The 21,213-nt window shown below is 40.7% G+C and overlaps 1 protein-coding gene across 5 annotated transcripts in view; it reads right to left on the reverse strand.

Annotated features, from left to right (window-relative positions):
- Window positions 1-21,213, reverse strand: part of PLS3 (plastin 3) — a 90,218-nt gene that overhangs the window by 7,795 nt on the left and 61,210 nt on the right. For 4 of the 5 annotated variants that reach the window (XM_019426905.2, XM_019426908.2, XM_019426907.2 and 1 more), the window contains 8 exons: window positions 15,851-15,980; window positions 15,437-15,569; window positions 12,680-12,761; window positions 11,146-11,311; window positions 8,588-8,730; window positions 6,223-6,249; window positions 5,859-5,954; window positions 1,383-1,578 (listed from right to left, as the gene is read on the reverse strand). In XM_019426905.2, coding sequence (XP_019282450.1) covers window positions 1,383-1,578; window positions 5,859-5,954; window positions 6,223-6,249; window positions 8,588-8,730; window positions 11,146-11,311; window positions 12,680-12,761; window positions 15,437-15,569; window positions 15,851-15,980 — 973 coding nt within the window. The remainder of the gene's footprint in view (window positions 1-1,382; window positions 1,579-5,858; window positions 5,955-6,222; window positions 6,250-8,587; window positions 8,731-11,145; window positions 11,312-12,679; window positions 12,762-15,436; window positions 15,570-15,850; window positions 15,981-21,213) is intronic. The other variant, XM_019426909.2, reaches the window with a different exon arrangement.

Raw genomic sequence — 21,213 nt, forward strand, 5'->3', positions numbered from 1 at the left:
CACGTTCTCTCTAGATACATGCTTTTTATTGTTTTTATTTTTTTAAAGTTCATTTCTTTATATTGAGAGAGAGAGAGAGAAAGAATCCTAAGCAGGCTCCATGCTGCCAGTGCAAAGCTTCAATGTGGGGCTCAGTCTCACAAACCATGAGATCATGACCTGAGCCAAGATCAAGAGTCAGACACTTAACCAACTGAGCTACCCAGGTGCCCCCAGATACATGCCTGTTTTTAAAAATCTATTCATTTTATTTTAAAATTAAAGAATGCAAATTTATAATCAGTTAAGCAATTTAGAGGTTTATGAAGTTTTAATAATCTTCTGTCCCTTGTAATCCTTCCCCAATATCTCCCAGAAGTAACTGATGTGATCAGTTTTACATTAAAAAAATTTTTGTGGTTAAATGAACCCTCTATACTCATGAATTTACTTCTTCTTTCTACACATTTATACATTCTAAGCTACACACGAGTACTCATTTTACATGCCTATAATACTACACCAATAAGTTACTTGAAACTGGAAAAGCATAAAGAGAGGGAGACACGGAATCCGAAGCAGGGTCCGGGCTCTGAGCTGTCAGCACAGAGCCCAACACAGGGCTTGAACTCACAGACCGCGAGATCATGACCTGACCCGAAGTCAGATGCTCAACCGACTGAGCCACCCAGGCACCCCATTATTATTTTTTTTAGAGAGACAGCATGTGAGCAGGGAAGAAGGGCAGAGGAGAAAGAGAATCTCAAGCAGGTTCCACGCTCAGCACGGAGCGTGACGCAGGGCTTGACCCCACGACCCTGGGATCACGACCTGAGCTGAAATCAAGAGTCGGGCTCAACTGCCTGAACCACCCAGGCGCCCCTTAAAGATTTTATTTTTAAGTAATCTCTATACCCTACGTGGGGATCAAATTCAAAATCCCGAGACTGAGACTAGCACGCTCAACTGACTGAGCCCGCCGGGCGCCCCTAGTATTTTTTGAGTAGGGGAGTAGAAAAGGAATCGGGGCTAGTTCTGGTTAGTCCAACCATGGATGAATGAAATAATACTGTAAATTTATAGGTCAAATTTAATGCATATGTACATTTGCGGGGGGAGAGGTTTAAAAAGTGATCCAATTCTAAAATATTAAAATAAAGCACTGGTTTACTAAGTGGCCTTAAGCTAAGTGATCCGTGACTCCTTTACAAGTTTCCTTGTGTCATCCTTTTCTATCAGCTGCCACTTTTTACTCAGCCTTTGGGTCTACTTCCAGCAGATATTTGCTAAGGGAAAGTGGATAAGGAAACGTATTAAGTCAAGATCCTGAAATCATCGTGGCCTACGTAAGATATTTCCACTCTGCAGTCCTGCACATTAGAATGTGAGAAACCTTCAGTTACCTTCCAATAGAGTCCAGTCAATATCCTGGTTCTCTGGCTTCGTTAGTGCTGGGTATTTATTGAACAGGTTAGCCACAAAGGCCAAGTTCAGTTTGGGGTTTCCACTGACAACATCAGCAGGGGTAACAAACTGTCTGCAACCTAACTTGTCTGCTTGTTGAAGCATACTCTCTGCTCTCTTCAAATCATCTGTTTCCTGTTGAAGTAAAGTAAGAAGACATATTGTAAAAGGCTAAAAATACTAAAAATATAGAAACGTTTCCCTACAATGATAGGCTGGATATACAATTCTACTTTCTCTTAGCCAACACATGGTATTTATTATAAAATTGTTTGTGGAATGCAACAGAAAGTTGGCTGTATTTGATTGCAGTACCTTAAAAATACCCTAGGTGGCACCAGATGATTTATCTAAGGATAATACATTTAATTCCATTGGGATTACATCTGCTAAAACTCATCAAGAAAAAAGCGAAAACTGCTCAGATTTTTCAGTTGGGCCCTAAGGGAGGTGTAAGACTGAAAAAGAGAAAATAATTATGAGAAAATAATTTAAAAATAATAATCAAGAATCGCAGTCTCCAATGATTTGATTTCAGGTTTAAATTGTGCATTTCAAATTGTAGTTTTTCTCTTCAGGGATTTTTATTTTAGTCTATTTTATTTGTTTACGGTTTGCTTTACTTAACTTTTCCACCCAGGAAGAAGCAATGTTGTGCATTTCTGCAAAGAATACTTACTTTCGACTAATTCCTAGGACTCCCAACTTGTTACCTTCTTCCCCATTCTATTTTTTTTAATGTTCATTTTTATTTTGAGAGAGAGAGAGAGAGCACTAGGGTGAGTCGGGGAGGGGTAGAGAGAGAGGGAGACAGAATCTCAAGCAGGCTCTGCACTGTCAGCACAGAGCCCAACGCGGGGCTCGAACCCAGAAAATCTGAGATGACTGAGCCGAAACCAAGAGTCAGAAGCTCAACCAACTGAGCCACCCAGGTGCCCACCCCATTCTATTTTTTTCCCCTTTTCTTTTCCCCCCTGGAAAGATGCATGCTGAGCTCTTGATCAGCATAGGGTCTGGTGAAGAATGTGAGTTACCCAATCATTTCAGACCAGTGTCAAAATTAGTTTCTCAGACGCCCAGTATTCCTGCCTCCCAATGCTACAAGCAAAAAAACCGGGAGCTACAGGAGGCACAGTTGCTTTGGGATTTTCTGTGTCTAGTGACCTATGTTTGGAAAAGAACACAGCAACACTCTGAGAAGTTCCTATATCTGTACACTATAGTTTGTCCCAGGGCAAATGCAGCACTTCTGGACAACAGTGTCCCCTATAAAAAGGTTTTACAATTGGTGGGAAAAGAAGAGATAAAGCTAAAGGAAGCTTGAGGAATGTTACTTTTAAACTAACGCTGCCCAGAATGTATAAGTTGAGGGTTTTAACTTTGTCTTCAAATTTTTTTTTTAACGTTGATTTATTTTTGAGACAGAGAGAGACAGAGCATGAACGGGGGAGGGTCAGAGAGAGGGAGACACAGAATCCGAAACGGGCTCCAGGCTCTGAGCTGTCAGCACAGAGCCCGACGCGGGGCTCGAACTCATGGACCGCGAGATCATGACCTGAGCCGAAGTCGGCCACTTAACCGACTGAGCCACCCAGGCGCCCCTTAACTTTGTCTTTAATGGGTGATGCTCTTAGTTTTTTAACCTCCAGTGCGATACCTTGACTGTGTAGGACTCCAGAACAATGTGTATTTATTGTGTTACCCTTGTAGCCTTCTGCTGCCAGTAACCACCAGAAGATTGGCAATTGAGTGGGATTCAACGTTTCTTCAGGATTCTCTGTGAGCATATAGTGAGTTCCTCTCAGAGCCTTTTCTATTTCTTGTAACCTGTCAGTTATTACTTTAATATTGTTTGATTTATGCTATTTACCAGCTTTATCTTAAAATCCCTTCTTCAGTGATCATCCTGGCATTCTTAATGAAGCATTGACATAATATTGGAACAGAAGGAAGCTTTAAAATAGATGAAAACCAAAAACTTAAATAGTCAAATATACAATAGTGAAATAAAAATAATCAAATCCAAAAAAATATATGTGCAAAAATAACTTCAGCTCCTATCTTGCACTATATTCAAAATTAACTCCAAACATATATTTCTAAATGCAAAAAGCCAAACTCTAAAAACCTCTAGGAGAAAACATAGGAGGAAATACTTGTGACCTTGTATTATGCTAAAATTTCTCAGATACAACATCAAAAGCATGATCCGTAAAAGAAAAATGACTAAATTTGACTTGGCTAAAATTAAGAACGTCTGTTCTTTGAAAAATGTTGGGAGAAAACATTTGCAAATCACATATCCGATAAAGGATTTGTATCCAAAATACATAAAAAACACTCAAAACTTGCTAATAAGAAAACAAACAATGCAATTAAAAATGGACAAAGTGTTTGAACAATGACGATACATGGATGGTAAATAATCACAAAAAAATGTTCAACATCACAGGTCACTAGGGAAATACAAATTAAAACCACAATGACAGATCTTTTAACACCTGTTAGAATGAGCCAAGTTAAAAGGGCTAACCACACTGAAGTGTTAGTGAGGACGTGGATGAACTGGAACTTTCATACACTGCTGGTGGCAATGTAAAATGGTACAACCCCTTTGGCAAATGAATTGGCAGCTTCTTCAAAAAGTTAACCGTCACCAATAACCATACCCCATCACTCAGCCATTTCACTCCTAGGTACTTCCCGAAGAGAAATGAATGCACATATTTACACAAAGACTTCTATATGAATGTTCATAGCAGCTGTAGTTGTAATAGCCCCAAACTGGAAACAATCCAAATGTTCAACAAGTGCGTGGGTTAACAAATTGTGGTATGTCCATTCATCGGAATATAATTCAGCCTTTAAGAAGGAATGAATTTATGATACATGTGACAACACGAATGAGTCTCAAAATAATTATGCCAAGCGAAAGGAGCTACACAAAAAAAGAATACATACTACAGGGGTCCATTTATATAAAATTTGCAAATATTCAAACTAATGTAAAGTGAAAGAAAGCAAATGGGCGGTTGCCTGGGAAGGGGGAGTAGGGGAAAGTGGCAGGAAGGAATTACAAAGGATCACGAGCAAACCTGATGTGACAATGGATTTAAAAAAATCAGTCATCAGTGAGGCCCTAAAGAAGGTATAAGGCTGAAAAAGATGAAGAAGGACACTGAACAACAAGGGAAAAGCGTGAGCACGGGCTCAGGGAAGCATCGCTGGATAGGAGACCTGGAACAAGACTGTGTAGGGCCTTAAATGCTAAGCAGAACATTTCGGACTAAAGACTACAGTCAATGGGAATCCTTGAAGGACTCTGAGGAGGGAAGAGACAAAGGAGTGTTTTCAGATCAATCAGGGAAGACTGAATGGAGAAGAGCTGTATCAGAATCAGAATCAGTTAGTATCCTGGTGCCATTTACACAGGCATAAGGTCATGTGGTTAGCCTTCCCAGACAGCTCCCTAGTGCACAGGACAGCCCCTCATCCGTACCGAGTGACTGAACCAAAGAGTCTCACATCTAACATACAGACAGAAATACACGTACACAAGTCAGTTACAAGTTCAGTCCTGATAAGGGCAGTGTAAATGGTTTAGACAGTATAATCCACTCAATCCCACTGCATAATAGGGTAGAAATGTGGATTTTCTTTCCTTCTTCTTCTCCTTTTTTTTTTTCTTTTTTTTTTTTAAGTAGGCTTCATGCCCAGCATGGAGCCCAACGCGGGGCTTGAACTCACAAACCGTGAGATCATGACCTGAGCTGAAACCAAGAGTCGGGCGCTTAACTGACCGAGCCACCCAGGTGCCCCCAAATTGGTACAGTGCATCCTATATCTAATAGGTGCAAAGAATAAACCAGGCGAACGTAGAAACTTGAGACTAGTCTAGTCCAACTCCTTACTTTATGGATGAGCTAAGTGAGATCCAGTATGGGGAAGAAATGTGTCCAAGGTCACTGGACAAATCAATGACGTAAGCAGGGAACATGTTCCGTGAATGATTCCCCATATTGGATTTCAGGGATCAGCAGTTTGTAAACATAGTCACATTACCCTCAACACAGGAATATTACAGATGCATATCTGAACATAGAGTCACTAAATGTCTTACTGTGATTACAATCCAAACGCCTGGAAAAGGTTAGTTTCTAACACTTATTTCCTCACCCTCCCTTTGAATATTTTATGCAATCCATATAAACCAACAGCGCCATCACTGTGGGGCTCACTAATAAACTGTCAAAATAAACCAAAGCTAATCTTTCTGCCTTTGAATTACACCCACAGCAATACATTTTAAAGTAACGCTTAAAACTGTCAACACCACCACACGCAATTATAACAATTCTTGCTATTTAGAAGAAATGGACAATGATTTTGTAAGACTGTAGAATTTCAATACTTACATTGAAACCCGACATGTTAATATCTATCCGTGGTTCCCCTTCTTTTTGTCCTTTTGGTGCAATTTGATTGAGAAGATGGAAATAGGCTTTGGAATCCTACAAGTGAATTGAAAATTTCAGTGAGATCACATTTACAAAGAATGAATGTATCCTCTTGTCCCATGTTTGTAAGGATATTTGCATTGGATTTTGGGAGAACAGATGGCAGAAATCTCTGCCTTCAAATCTAACGGATCTTTCCCCCAGAAAAGTCCATCTATCTGGCCTAACGTCTGCCTTGAATATGGATAACTAGATTTTATCAGGACTTCACAATTGATTAACATTACCCATAATACTAGTAAACACATAACTAGTTCTGTACCTTCACTGAATTACTGAAGTCAATAAGCTTGGTAGACAAAACAAGCAAGAAAAGAAAGTAGGAGCAGAAATCCAGGAAGCATAGGGAAAGAGAAAATAAACAGGTTACATCATTACAAACACGATATATACCATAACCTACGGAGAAGAGATTAGCTGTGTTAAAGATGTATTTAGTTGTAGACTTAAATGACCGTTCTTAAATGAGTAACACTTGAGTGGGTGAAATAACACATTTAACACTTTGTGACCTGAATATACTTAGCCAAACAAGATTTTTCTTTTTAAGCTCCTGGACTCATTTATTCTGTGAATGTTTTTGCTTGGAATTCCAATAATTAAAGCGGTGTTGCTCGTATGGGGGTGGGCTGCGTGACTTCGGGCTGTGTGGACACGCCACAGAATACAACTTGAAAACCAAACATTTAATAAGGGTCCCCAACACACCTGTCAAGTAAACTGCCTTCAGGGGACTGAAACGGATCACCGCTGGGAAGGTGATCCTCCAATATAGCAGGACTCGGAATTCCTATGTAATATTTTTGTAATCCGAAGTGTTAAACATCATGATAGTAAAATAGAGGATTACTGACCCTTGACAGTCCAGACAGGCTCTAAAGGAATGTTCCTCCTAGTAAGCTCTGTAGATTATGTGCACCTTAATCCCCGGGGAGAAGCTGTCCAATATGCAGATTACTGGATCAAAACCCAGACCTACCAAATATGAACCCCTGGGAGTTACCCAGAGCTGCGTCTTAGATGAGCTAAGGCAAGTGAGTTTGACGCATAATGCCATAAATGATGCCAAGAACGGGGAGAATCAGGTGAGTGAAATCCATTTCAGACCAATTCATGAAATGCAAACCCAGATGCTACCATTAGTGGGCATAGGATTTGCCTCCCTGTAATAGGATATTTACTGTTGCAAAAATGTGTTTGCTCACAATTTCTTTCTAAAGGTGCATAAACAATTCATGATCAAATCCTATGCACTTGAGAACAGGTAAAGAGCAGGCCCAGCATTGTATGTACTATCCTGAAAAGGGCTTTGCACGTGGAAATTGAACTTGAATACAGATAAGTTGGAAGCCCTTTTTCACATTACCGAACAATGCTTTGCTTTTTAAAAAGATTCAAGGCAGGCTTTATTTATTTACTTTTAAACAGGATTTCCTTTTGTACATTTAAAATACATCCCAGAACGGAAAACCCATTTCCAAGTGGTTTTTGAGAACACATCTAATGCATATGGCAAAAATATACCTGGCCAAACATGTTGTGTAAGTTAAAAGAAGGGATGGGGAACCAGCTGGTCTTACAATTTTGGAGCTATCCTGAAGTTTCACTGATGAAATCAGTATTGCCAATATCCCATCACTTCCTCTCACCGCTGAACGCATTGATGTGACCACAGACTATTGTTTTCATAGCCCTGTGGGTCAGTGACATCTGGTGAAGATCCTTGAGTTTGTTCCCTGTGGCCCAACGTCTGGATTTTGCAGAGAGTCGAGGCAATTAATGAGGACTCTGTGATATTCGCTATGGTAATTGTGGCCCCCTCTCTCTGGGAAGCCAAAGCAACATGTGGTAAAGGACTTGATTTTCTTTTTCTTTTTTTTAAGTTTATTTATTTTTGGGAGAGAGAGAGAGAGAGAGAGAGAGAGAGAGAGAGAGAGAGAGAGAGACAGAGAGCACACAAGCCGGGGAGGGACAGAAAGAGAGGGGGACAGAGGACCAGAAGCAGGCTCTGTCCTGTCAGCACAGAGCCCGACGCGGGGCTCGATCTCACAAACCGCGAGATCACGACCTGAGCTGCAGTCGGACCCTTAACCGACTGAGCCACCCAGACGCCATTTTGCAGGTCTGTTATGTGCCAGGTATCGTGTTAGAGGTGGGATTTAGCAGGAGGGCCCTAGTGCAGGGGCTGAGGTAGGAGACACAGACATATGTTAAGAGCTCATCACTACCCTCCGGAACTCAGTGTCTAATGGTGGGAGCACATGACAGAAAAGAAGCCAAACATGAAAGACGAAGGGGAATCTCGGGGCCCTTTCTCTCTCTTCTAGAGCTATACTAACAGATACACTGAGGTCTGGGAAAGGCAGTTAGGAAGAGGCTAGTCATGGCCCCCCCTTCTATACTCCATGTTTAACAGGAGGAAGAACGTAGAAGTTAGGACTAGAATACTTGTACCCTTTTTCACAGAAGCAGAGCTAGACTTGGGGCTAGTGCTCGTTACTAGGTTTTGTCTCTTACTGAAAACTACCATCGGGGCCAAGGGCCAACAAGGCCTGGTGATACACTGGCAGAATTCCCTCGCTGCTCATCACGTCGCCCAAGAGTGTGATCGTTCTCTGCACCGTTACCTTGATGTCAGCACTAAAGTTGTTGATTTTTTGCCAGCCCGAGTTTTCCAAATGAAAGTTGGCCCATCTAAGCAGAAGCTCTTCGGGAGACAGTTTCATGAGCTCCTCCAAAGTCTCCCCGTCTCGAAGTAAGGCGGCCAAGGCTATAAGGAAAAAAAACCCCACAACCAATGTGTTATCTGACAATGGTCATTGTAAGTTCATTTGGTCTTCTGACGCTCCGTGAAGTAATGGACGTGCAAAAACTAGCATGACCTAGGTCCTCAGTTTTAGGTACGGAGAGTCTAATAAAAGCTAAATACAGAAGTAGATAATTATGCAATGATATAAAGATACTGTGTTATGAAGATACACAGCAAATATACAATACTATAATGTATTGTTTTTATTATTCTTCACATTCCAAATGGCAAATAAGTTACAGGTTTTTGTAAATGCTTCTTTATTTAATTTAGAGAGAGAGAGAGAGAGAGAGAAAATGTGTGTGCAAGCAGGCAAAGAGCAGAGAGAGGGAGAGAGAGAATCCCAAGCAGGCTGTGCACTCAGCCACCCAGGCACCCCAAGTTACAGTTTTTGAAACATTTTTACATTATGTCATATACTTACCTAAATTGTCCTTGTTTAATAATATTAACATCAGAGATTGGGGGAAGGATGTTAAAAATATTGGAGCCTTTATACTTAACCTTTTGACTACAGAACAGTACAATACAGTACAGGAACACTACAGTATTCATATTTATTTTTTATTTTTTTAGTGTTTATTTTTGAGAGAGAGAGATAGAGTGCGAGTAGGGCAGGGGTGGAGAGAGGGGGAGACACAGAACCCAAAGCAGGCTCCAGGCTCTGAGCTGTCAGCTCAGAGCCCGACGTGGGGCTCGAACTCATGAACTGTGAGATCATGACCTGAGCTGAAGTCGGACACTTAACTGACTTGAGCCACCCAGGCGTCCTGGTATTCATATTTAAGTATAGTTAACTTACTCCTGAAGGGTTAAATATGGTTTTTAAAAAATATTTTTACTTTTTAAAAAAAGTAATCTCTACACCCAACATGGGGCTCAAACTCACAACCCCCAAATCAAGACTTGTATGCTCTACAGACTGAGCCAGCCAGGTGCCTGGGTTAAATCTATTTTTAATGGGATATAATTCAACTTTACATTTTCTATAGCACGTAACATGTAAAAGCCCCTCAATTATTATTTTTTTAGAGATGAATGGGTGTTTTTTTATGCTTATTTTAGAGAGAGAGAGAGACAGAGACATAGAGTGTGAGTACGGAGGGGCAGGGAGAGGGAGACACAGAATCCAAAGCAGGCTCCAGGCCCTGAGCTGTCAGCACACAGCCCGATGTGGGGCTTGAACCCACGAACTGCGAGATCATGACCTGAGCCGAAGTCGGATGCCCAACCGACTGAGCCACCCAGGCACCCCACCGCTCAATTATTTTTTGTTGTTGAATGGAATGTGTAGAAGAAGCCAAAGGTTTTTGGTAAATATTCCCTCAGGTAATAGAGAGAAGCACGGGTGTCTGCATAGAGAACCATCTAAATTTTAGCATTGTTTTAGGAGTAAGTCATGCAGTCCTAATGCAATTATTACCTCCCATAAGATAAAAGGAGGTTTATATTGAACAAGAAGACTGAAATTGCCTGATTTCCGAAGAGGTCTAAGTAATGCTTTTATCAGGCCAGTTTCATCTTTCACGGACTCTGCTTCACGCCATGTCATTTTGACCCTGAGGGATTGAAGCAAGGGCAGAGGCAGCATGGTCACTTGTCCAGGACCCTCCGTTGGCTCCCCATCTCCACCAAGTCAAAGGCTAGAAAGGATTAAACACCATGACATCTGTGCACCTGAGACCTTGGCAAAGAAGAGTCATTTGATCTATTACACAAGCCAATGTAATTTTATTTTGTTGTCCTCTTTTCCTTTTTGAACAGACTTCAACTCCTTTAATAAGACAAACACCACCGTGAAGGTGGCTAGCAACGAGAGGAATTATACTTGTTCAAATATAGGTACCTTGGAGTGGACCAAAAGAGAAAGTGTAATGGTGTCCAAAGTGGCCCAAAAGTCTTACGATGGATGAATGTGCAAAATGAGACGGTCGACAGACAGTCTGGGACTTTGAAACTGCTGAGAACCCCAAATATATATTCCCCAGAAGTCACTAGGATTGAGAGACTGATTTCTGGAATAAAATCGGAATATTTGGAGTGGTGCTTCATATTTTAATTTAGCTTTACAGGAAGAGGGTAATGTGTAAGAAGGATGATGCTTCTGCTGGTTCAGGACATATGCGACCATCAAGGGCAGGTTGGCATGGTTCTGAAGAGATCTAAATCAGCGAGAGAATAGAAAAAGCACTAAAAATAATACTAAAGAAGAAAAGTTGTAATCAGGCTGTTTTCCTGAATAACACTATAGCATTACCTTCTGTTAATTCTAGTTATCATCTAATCACCTCAATTAAGTGAAAGCACAACAGTCTGCATGACTAGGAACAAAATAACCAATAAACAACTTTCAAAATAGTGACGATGTTCCATTACCTTCATTCCTGCTTAATTCAATGTCGGCGAACAAACCGATCTTAATGATCTGCCAGAGCAGTCCCAAAACCAGATGGGGTTTCCCAGCCCGCAAATCCTCTGCACCGATGTTCACAACGTGACACCCAATGGCAGAAGCAGAGTTCAGTGCCAAGTTCAAGTTTTCCTGCAAGACAGCCAGTTTACACATTTGCTTCTTGACCTTTCCATTTTTTTAGGAGCCTACACCCTTCACTGAAAATCATGCTCAACGAGGAAATGAGTTTCAGCCATACAGGATCCATAGAAAACAAACTCCAGACAACAAATTCCAGACTTTGGCGTTAAAAGCCTAGCTGCAACAAATCTCATCCTTATAGTTATTGTCCTTTCCAGAATTCTATGGGAAGTTACCGTGGTATTTTAATTTGGTCTCTTATTTGGTCCTTTCTCACAAAAGGAAATGGACAAGAGACGTAGAGTCAGTATATCCATGTGGGTTAAGTGTTGCATTTTTTTTAAGACTGTATTTTTTAAAGTTTTTATTTAATTTATTTTTTAAATTTACATCCAAGTTAGTTAGCATATAGTGCAACAATGATTTGAGGGGTAGACTCCTTAATGCCCTTTACCCATTTAGCCCATCCCCCCTCCCATCACCCTTCCAGTAACCCTCTGTCTGTTCTCCATATTTGAGAGTCTCTTCTGTTTTGTTCCCCCCCCCCCGTTTTTATATTAGTTTTGCTTCCCTTCCCTTATGTTCGTCTGTTTTGTATCTTAAAGTCCTCATATGAGTGGAGTCATATGATATTTGTCTTTCTCTAATTCCGCTTAGCATAATCCCCTCTAGATCCATCCACGTAGTTGCAAATGGCAAGATTTCATTCTTTTTGATTGCTGAGTAATACTCCACTGTATATATATACACCACATCTTCTTTATCCATTCATGCACCGATGGACATTTGGGCTTTTAAGATTGTATTTTTAAGGAATCTCAACACTCAACACGGGGCTGAAACTTACAACCCCGGGATCAATAGTCGCATGCTCTACTGACTGAGCCAGCCAGGTGTCCCAACTGTTGGGTTTCTCAAATTACCTAAACGAGGTCTATTCCACGCACCTGAAGAAGTTCTAGAGGTTTCAAGCTCCACATCCCAAGAGGTGCTCTTGCCTGAGGGAATTTTGTTATCTAACAGGGTAATACTCACTTGATGGAAAGGGAAAATGCTCCATTCCTTAAGCATGCTAATTAACTAAGAGCTTAAATATTTTTTCTTTATTTCTGCATGCTTGAACACAGTATGTAATGAAAAGAACATAGGGCTTTGGAGTTGGACCTGGATTTGAACTTCAGTTCCAACATTAAGCTTGGACAAGCTCAGAAGCCTTTCAGAGTCCCAGCTCTCCTCTGTCAAATCTGGATAATGGTCCTCAACTCAAGAGTTGTTATAAGAATTACACGGGAAGATACACAGGGCAGAACCTATGGTCTACAGAATAGGTCCTCACATGGCAGTTTCCCTGAAGAGGACAGGAAGACCGATGCGCACCTGAATGATGAAGGGCGTAAGTTTCTTCTTGTTGATGGCTCTTTCATCAATTGTATCAGGAACTGAAAGGTTGATCATTTTACTGAAACAAAAATTAAACAAGGAGTTGGTTTACTTTTAGAGAGCCTGTAAACATCACAATATTTTAAGGCTTATCCCAAAACGCCACTCATGTAATCTGAAAACGATACATGCAATATGTGACTTTCATCATGTTGATCACACAAGAAAAACTATACATGTGAAAAACTCAAGTTGAAAAAAAAGACCAACGTGTTTGGTCCAGTAGCTGGGTATTTCTGAGTTGGGCATGGGGGCATACTCTCTCATTTAAATTTTTTGTATTTTCCACATTATTTTATAAGAATAAATAATTTGGATAGTGAAAAAAACCTTACTAAATAACTTTAAAACATTTTTTAATGTTCATTTATTTTTGAGAGAAAAAGAGACAGAGCACAAGTGGGAGGGGGTCAGAAAGAGAGGGAGACACAGGATCCAAAGCAGGATCCAGGCTCTGATCTGTCAGCACAGAGCCCGATGCGGGGCTTGAACCCACGAGCTGTGACATCATGACCTGAGCCGAAGCCGTACTCTTAACGGACTGAGCTACCCAGGCACCCCCTGAATAAATTTTAAAAACAGATAAAACCCCACACTGAAATTCTGTCTCTTCTAGATTGTGTAATTCACAATTAAAAATGACCATTTATTGGGGCACCTGGGTGGCTCAGTCAGTTAAGCGACTGACTTCACAATCTCACAGTTTGTGAGTTCGAGCCCCGAGTCCGGCTCTGTGCTGACAGCTCAGAGCCTGAAGCCTGATTCAGATTCTGTGTCTCCCCCTCTCTCTACCCCTTCCCTGTTCAGGCTCTGTGTCTCTCTGTCTCTCAATGATAAATAAACGTTTAAAAAACTTAAAAAAAAATAATTTAAAAAAATGACCATTTATTCACAAGGAGGTAAATTCGTTGAGCATGAGATTCTTTCATTCACCATATTTACTGAGCGCCTAAATGATGAGTTAGGCACTACATTTGGTGCTAATTCAGTGGTGAGAGAAAGGAAGGTTCTGCTAATTAGACAAGAATCTAGGACTTCTTTGGAAGAATCTCATCTGGTAAAATTTGGACTGAGATGCTAACATTTTAGATGTTTATAAACACTGCCTTAAAACATGTTATTCTGCACAGGGAAAACCATGCTTCTTTCCATGTAAAATTTCAATATGAAATAAATAGCATCATGTGATTATTTCTCTGTATTAAAACACAGGGGGGCATTATTTCTTTAGTGCCTATATATAGACAGAAGAGGAGATCTCTTACGGGTTTTAAAAACATTTCTTTATTTACTTATTTATATTTGAGAGAGAGAGAGTGCAAGCAGGGAAGGGGCCGAGAGAGAGAGAATCTTAAGCAGGTTCCATGCCCAGCACAGAGCCCGAGGTGGGGCTTGATCTCCCAACCCTGAGATCATGACCTGAGCCGAAAGCAAGAGTCCCATGCTCCACCGACTGAGCCACCCAGGCGCCCCTTCTTACTTTTTTTTTAAATTTATTTATTTATTTATTTATTTATTTATTTATTTATTTTTTAACGTTTATTTATTTTTGAGACAGAGAGAGACAGAGCATGAACAGGGGAGGGGCAGAGAGAGAGGGAGACACAGAATCTGAAATGGGCACCAGGCTCTGAGCTGTCAGCACAGAGCCCGACGCGGGGCTTGAACTCACAGACCGTGAGATCACGACCTGAGCCGAAGTCGGACGCTTAACCGACTGAGCCACCCAGGCGTCCCTTCTTACTTTTTTTTTTTTTTTTAGAAGAAATGTTAAAAATTTTTTATTTATGAGAGAGAGAGACAGAGTGTCAGCCAGGGAGGGGCAGAGAGAGAGGGAAGCAGAATCTGAAGCAGGGCTCACACCCATGAACCATGAGATCATGACCTGAGCCAAAGTCAGAGGGTTAACTGACTGAGCCACCCGGGCGCCCCCTGGAGCCCGCTCTTAGCCATCATGCCGCACTGCTTCAACAGAGTCCATCAACCGACAAAGTGTTGGTAATCTTACATCCTTTCTGCCAAGATACTGCTGCCTCTGGGGCAGCAGGAAGAACACCCACATTTTTCAGAAATAAGTAATTGGAGAGTGAGAACTGAAGAGGAGTGTCGCTTCTTTTTTTCGAAGCCACGGTACTTTAGAGATAAGTGGACACCGACATACTCAAGTCCAGCAAAGGTGGTCCTGGTCTGCTTGCTCAAGTGATGAGAAGAAGCTGGAAGCTGATGGCTTCTTTATAAAGTGGTCCCCACTCTAAATGACTGAGTTTTAGATTCATATTTTGGTGGTCCTTTCTCAGACACGCTCAGAGATGAAGTGGGGAGAGCCCTGACAATGTTTTTAATAATTTTTTTAAGTTTCTTTCTTTCTTTCTCGAGAGAGAGAGAGAGAGAAAGAAAGAGAGAGAGAGCATGCGTGGGGAAGAGGCAGAAAGACAGGGAGAGAGAGAATCCCAAGCAGGCTCTGCGCTAATGGCCCAGAGCCCGAAATGAGGCTCGAACCCAAAAACCAGGAGACTGTGACCTGAGTCGAAATCAAGAGTCGGACCCTTAACCGACTGAGCCACCCAGGCGCCCCTGAGCCGGGACAACTGTCAATTCTAGTTATTTCCCAATGTCAAGCATCCAGAAACAGATATATCAATCATGTGGAAGACTGTCGGGGAAACCTGGATCTCAAATCAACCAACATCTTACCAAAGCACAATTCCGTCACCAACAGCTTTGAACAGGTCGTCGGTGTTCGGGTTCATTGGTATAACGTGTCTGCAATCGGGATCATTTTCCAAAGCTTTGTTTATCCAGTTAACAAAAGCGTATTTTTCTTCCTCTAGAATTATGTTGAATAACAAGAAATTATTACTTTTATTGCTGTAGAGCTCTGCTATAACAAACCCTATCCTTGCACACATTCTATAGCATCTCTCGCAAGCTACAGTAAATAGTCATAATGCCTTTATGGCAAGAAGTGATCCCGAGTTGAATACAGGCCACAAAGTGCTTCTACTGTATTCTTAATTAGGAGGCAATGTTTTTCTCGGTCCCCTCCTTGACATGCATTCTACTTAGTTCATTGTGTTAGCCTAACACGGGCGAAACTATTACTATTACCTGAGTAAGAATGCTGTGTTCCTTCACTGGAAAGCTCTGAAGTGCCTCCCAGAGCACAAATCCCTTCTTTCCTGTTGATCGCTTTGCGGAAGGTTTTGGCAATATCACTGCTTTTTACCTCTTGGAAAATCTATTGATGAAAATGCATCGTTAATTCGCGATTCATTTTAAATTAGGCACGAGGAGAAGCCCAGCCCTCTTCTTTCACACTGCGATCAGCTGCATGGTCCCACACAGGTGCCGAGCGTTAAAGGCCACGGAACACTGCGCTCGAGGTTTGAAGCTGGTAAATGAGTACCACGATACTGAAAATGAAGCCAGAGGCAATTGCACACACTCGTGGAAAACGTTAAGTGCCACATGCATTGAATCTGCTTTAAGCCGAAAACTGGCGTGGTTCAAAAGCATACATAAATCTGTTAATTTTCTACCAACAAGTGAGCCTTTGTTCGTTCCCTGGAGAGAAAAGGCTGAGGGATCTATCTCCCTTCTTTAACCACAATTCTTAGTGCAAAGAAAGGTGAAGTTTTTAGGACTCAACCCCCCCCAAAAAACACACACACACACACACACCTTTTTGGATACAATGGTAAGGGCTTGTTCAATCAAAGTTTACAGAGTAATAAGGTGAAAGAATGCATTCAGTTGGCAGCAAAGAGACAACTATGGAGAATGAACACAAAAAAGGAGCTTTTCAGTGATTGTCTTGTTTGAGCATTTATAAAATCCAGCTTCTCTTCAAAATAAGGAGCATGGCTAACAAAATTAACATGTACATTCTAATTATACAAAGCTTAATTTCACACCCTACCCTAACTGCCTGATTGAATGAATGGACATTCTAAAGGACTACCTGTATATGTCTGTCTATTTATTTATTTTTAAGTTGTTTATTTATTTTGAGAAAGAGATAGTGAACTAGTGGGGGAGAGGCGAAGAGGGAGAGAGAGAATCCCAAGCAGGCTCCACGCTGCCAGCACAGAGCCCGACATGGGGCTCGATCCCACAAACCGCGAGATCAGGACCTGAGCGGAAATCAAGAGTCGGACACTCAGTGCATTGAGCCATCCAGGTGCCCAGGACTATCTGTATATTTTTCAAGACTGGAACTCCCCTAGGCCCAAATTTGTTCCTGATCTACCAATGCACATGGCTCAAGTAGCCACCTCCAGTAAAAAGAGAGCAAGACGCAGTATCTTCATAAAAATTTCTTTACAAGGTGTTTACAACACGTAAGTGGACTTACAGAAAGAAACGTATGACCCTAATGGAAAAGTTGCTCAACAAACAGAAGAGAAGTCAAAGGCCTTTGGCATTATTGACAAGTACATACATACACACACATACACACACACACACATACATACACACAGCACATCTCAGGAGGTACAGCCTGTGTTTGAAGTTCATAGACCAGGATCACGATATCTAGCAGTTCAGGTTGTATCTGTGAAAGCAGGCAAGAGGAGAAGCTTTAGATCTAGCTCCCTGTGCCATTAACCAAGTCCTGGTTTTGCACAAGACAGTGTCCGGGCCAAAAGCAGGGAGGGCCTTTTGATATTTAGATTTTCCAGAAGGGCACCTTTCTGTCCTTAATTCACTAATCTATTAATCCAAATCAGAGTGACTTTTTTGTAACTGGTGTAAAAGTTGTAGGTATTGCTGGTGGCCCTGTCACAACGTCATGCTTTCCTCTTAACCTTTCTAAGATCCTGACTCTCCTTGGACTTACAAACCCAATTTTATTTAGGAAAATAGTTAGGAAGCAGTTAAGTTCCACAAAATCAAGCTTACTCAGTTTCCACAGCTGTGAGGTTTTTTTTTTTTTTTGCTATAACTGTAATTTCTTGAGGTAGAGTTTTGTTATTTCTTTAATTTAAAAATTTGTAATCAATTAATTTTTTTTTTTTTTGAGAGACAGAGAGCGCACATGTGAGCAGGGGAGGGACAGAGAGGGAGGGAGAGGGGGAAGAGAATTTTAGCAGGCTCCATGCCTGGAGTCCCACAAGGGGCTCAATCTCGTGAACCCTGAGATCACGACCTGAGCTGAAATCAAGAGTCGGATGCTTAACCGACTGAGCCACCCAGGCGCCCCTATTTTTACGTTTTTAAAGATTTTATTTTTTAAGAAATCTCTACACCCAACATGGGGCTCCAACTCACAATCCTAAGATCAAGAGTCGCATGTTCTGCCGAGTGAGCCAAACAGGCACCCCTCTCGACATAGAATTTTAGAACGAGTATGCACACAACCAACAATCACTTTTCCTCCTTTCTGGCCATTATACTGACTCCTATTAAGTACCAGTAGCATAGAGCTGATTACTCATGCAATCTGGATAATTTCTGAATTATTGAAGTGATTTTTATGTACAATCTAATTTTTTAAGTCCAACTTTAATTTCATTTACCTCAATTTCACAGCCAAGATCATACAACAAAATGGCGACCAGCCATTATCAAAGGGCGACCGACCCCCTTTGATAACAATATATCTACTCAGCAAAAACATAATATTTGGGGCACCTGAGTGGCTCAGTCGCTTAAGCATCTGACTTCGGCTCCGGTCATGATCTCACCGTCGGTGAGTTTGAGCCCCGCATCGAGCTCTGTGCTGAGAGCTCAGAGCCTGGAGCCTGCTTCGGATTCTGTGACTCCCTCTCCCTCTCTCCCTCCCCTACTCACTCTCTTTCTCTCTCTCTCAAAAATAAACAAATATTAAGAAAATAAAAAAAAAACCAATGTTCACTATTCTACCTCATTCTGAACTCTACTTCATTTAGTAAAACACTATCTAGTAAATTAAAATCTGAAATGTGTGCTTTTCCTCATGACATAAATCACTGGCATGACAAGAAAACATCCAAATCCAAAATGTTACTGCCTCAGAAATGACCTTCGAAGAGTTATTTTTTTTTTTTTATTGTAACTATTTTTGCCTCAAGGATCATCTGCTTCTAAAAATTCGGTTGAGGGGCGCCTGGGTGGCTCAGTCGTTTGAGTGTCTGACTCTTGATTTCAGCTCAGGCTGTGGGATCTCAGGGTTGTGGGATCGAGCCCCGTGCACGGAGCCTGCTTAAGATTCTCTCTCTGCCCCACTCTCCCACTTGCACTCTCTCTAAAATAAAACAATAAAAAATAAAAATAAAAATTAGGTTGATTTCCATGATCGCACTTGCAGCTGAAAAATAAATAAATCCGAATTTATATACATCAAGGAAAAGAGGAATAATATAAATAATGAGTTAACAAAAAGAATGCCTGCTTTCTCGTATCCTCATGCAATTACTTACGTTGCTCTAGTTAAGCTCACGCTTGGGAATGAAAGCAAAGTTGCGATTAAAAATTAAACTTTCTAATTGCCTTACAAAGGTTATATGACCTTCATCTTCTAAATATTTTTAAATAAATTATCCTAGCCAAGCTCAAATTTTCAGGTTCACGGTATTTTCTTCTGTGCCTTCGAGAAAAAAAAAAAAAAAAAAACAACTTTAAAGGGATAATTGAAGATTTACGTATCTTACACTGCTTCACTGCAGGAGGTGATAACGCTATTTGAGTAGAAGCCCTGGCTTAACAAGAATCTCAGAAATCAGAGATAACACAAGGCCAGCTACTGTCTTCTCAATGAATCTTTTCAAAGCTGCCTGTTGTGATACTAATGAGCTCACTGTTTCGAGCTGTTTTCCCTTGCCGAGGAGGGATGGGCTTTGTCAGGCACGCAGAAGCTCTGGGTATAAGCTGCTTGCTCTGTTTCTATCCATCTTTGCGGGTCTCTTATGGACTGTATAAATGTGTCTGATTCCTTTTTAAAGTTTCGTCACCTTTCTAGCTCAGTGCAGGACTAGTGAGTGGCCAGACGAAAGCAATCCAGAGGCATAATGACTGAAGCGGAAGGAAAGATTTCAGAAAGAATTGCAAAATATTGACTGGCTTCCAGGGTTTGAGGCTTGCTTCCAAAGTGTTTCCAAAGTAATACGTTTGAATTTTTCCCTTTGTGTGTGTGTGTGTGGGGGGGGGGGGGGATCTGTTGTAAGCCTAAACTTAGTAATAATAGGAAAAGAACACTGGTTGTTTTTTTTTTTTTTTTTTTTAAATAGAAATAGCAACCCCCAGCAAGTAATACCTACATAACATTTGCTATATGCCTGGCACTGTTCTAAGCACTTAGGTAAAGTTATTTAATCTGGCGAGGTCAGCGCTATTAGCAAAAGTCCTAAAACAGGTCAACAACTTATTACCATTATGCAAGACCAAGTTTCTCACTGTGAAAATAAGAGTCTAATGCAGACATCTCTGCTGAAAGAAACGGCCATGCCAGTCTTTTTAAAGATGCAGGGAAAAACCCCACTATAACCTTGTAGGTATAAAAATCCAGTAATTTAGTTTTGAAATACTTAGAAGAAACAAAATCAGAGTATTAAATTTAACTTGAACGTGTGAAGTTTACATATAATCTAGGGACTCTTTTCTGCCTATATATATATATATATATATATACATATATATATATATATATATATATATGTTCTTCTCTGAAATTAACATAAACTGATTTTATCTGTAGGCTGGTTTGCAATTAATACCTCTTATGCAGTAATTTAAAAACACCCTAAGATGCACGAACATGTTTATTTCTACTGCTTTATGTTAATACCTGCCAGGAATAACTCGCCTCCTTTTTCATGGATAACTAAGATCTACCCATATTTTGACAATTTTTAAGATGTCTCACTGGTGACAAAGCAGATGTAAATGGATAGATATTGGATTGGACATCGATCTTTCAGTACGGTCATGCTGGTATCATTCTGAAACTTCAGGCAAGTTATTTTACTGTCCTTTATATTTCAAATTTCTTCAATAGAAGGGAGCTAACTGGAAAAAGCATTGGTCCCCTGTGTAAAGTCCGGGAAGCTACTTCCTTTTTTCAGGAATCCAGGCTTTTGTTTTTAATTTGAAAAATGAAGGCGTATAAGCATATTGATTCCTTCCAATTTTAAAATGTACATACGAACAAAAAATGCGCTCATTAATATTTTTAAAAAATTCCTAGTGATGCCAGAATTATGATGCATATCATTTACTTTTTAAGGATATAGTAAGGTAATCAAACCTCCTCACTTTAAAAAGCCTCAAACAGCTGTGCAGAATCTGCCACATTTCAAAATATACAAAATTAAATATTTCCCCGAGGTCATTTTTCTCAGAGACACTTTCATAATTCTGTCCTTAATAATACCAGCACGCTGCAAATCTTAATGATTTAGGTCTGCTCTTTCTAGTAGATCAAAATTCTAAGCAGTAAATTATATCAGAAAATAACCAATCATAGTTAACTACTACTGCTCTATGCTGCTTTA

Source organism: Panthera pardus, unplaced genomic scaffold (assembly GCF_024362965.1).
Source record: "Panthera pardus isolate Hobbes unplaced genomic scaffold, ASM2436296v1 HiC_scaffold_27, whole genome shotgun sequence".
Classification (NCBI taxonomy): Eukaryota; Metazoa; Chordata; class Mammalia; order Carnivora; family Felidae; genus Panthera; species Panthera pardus.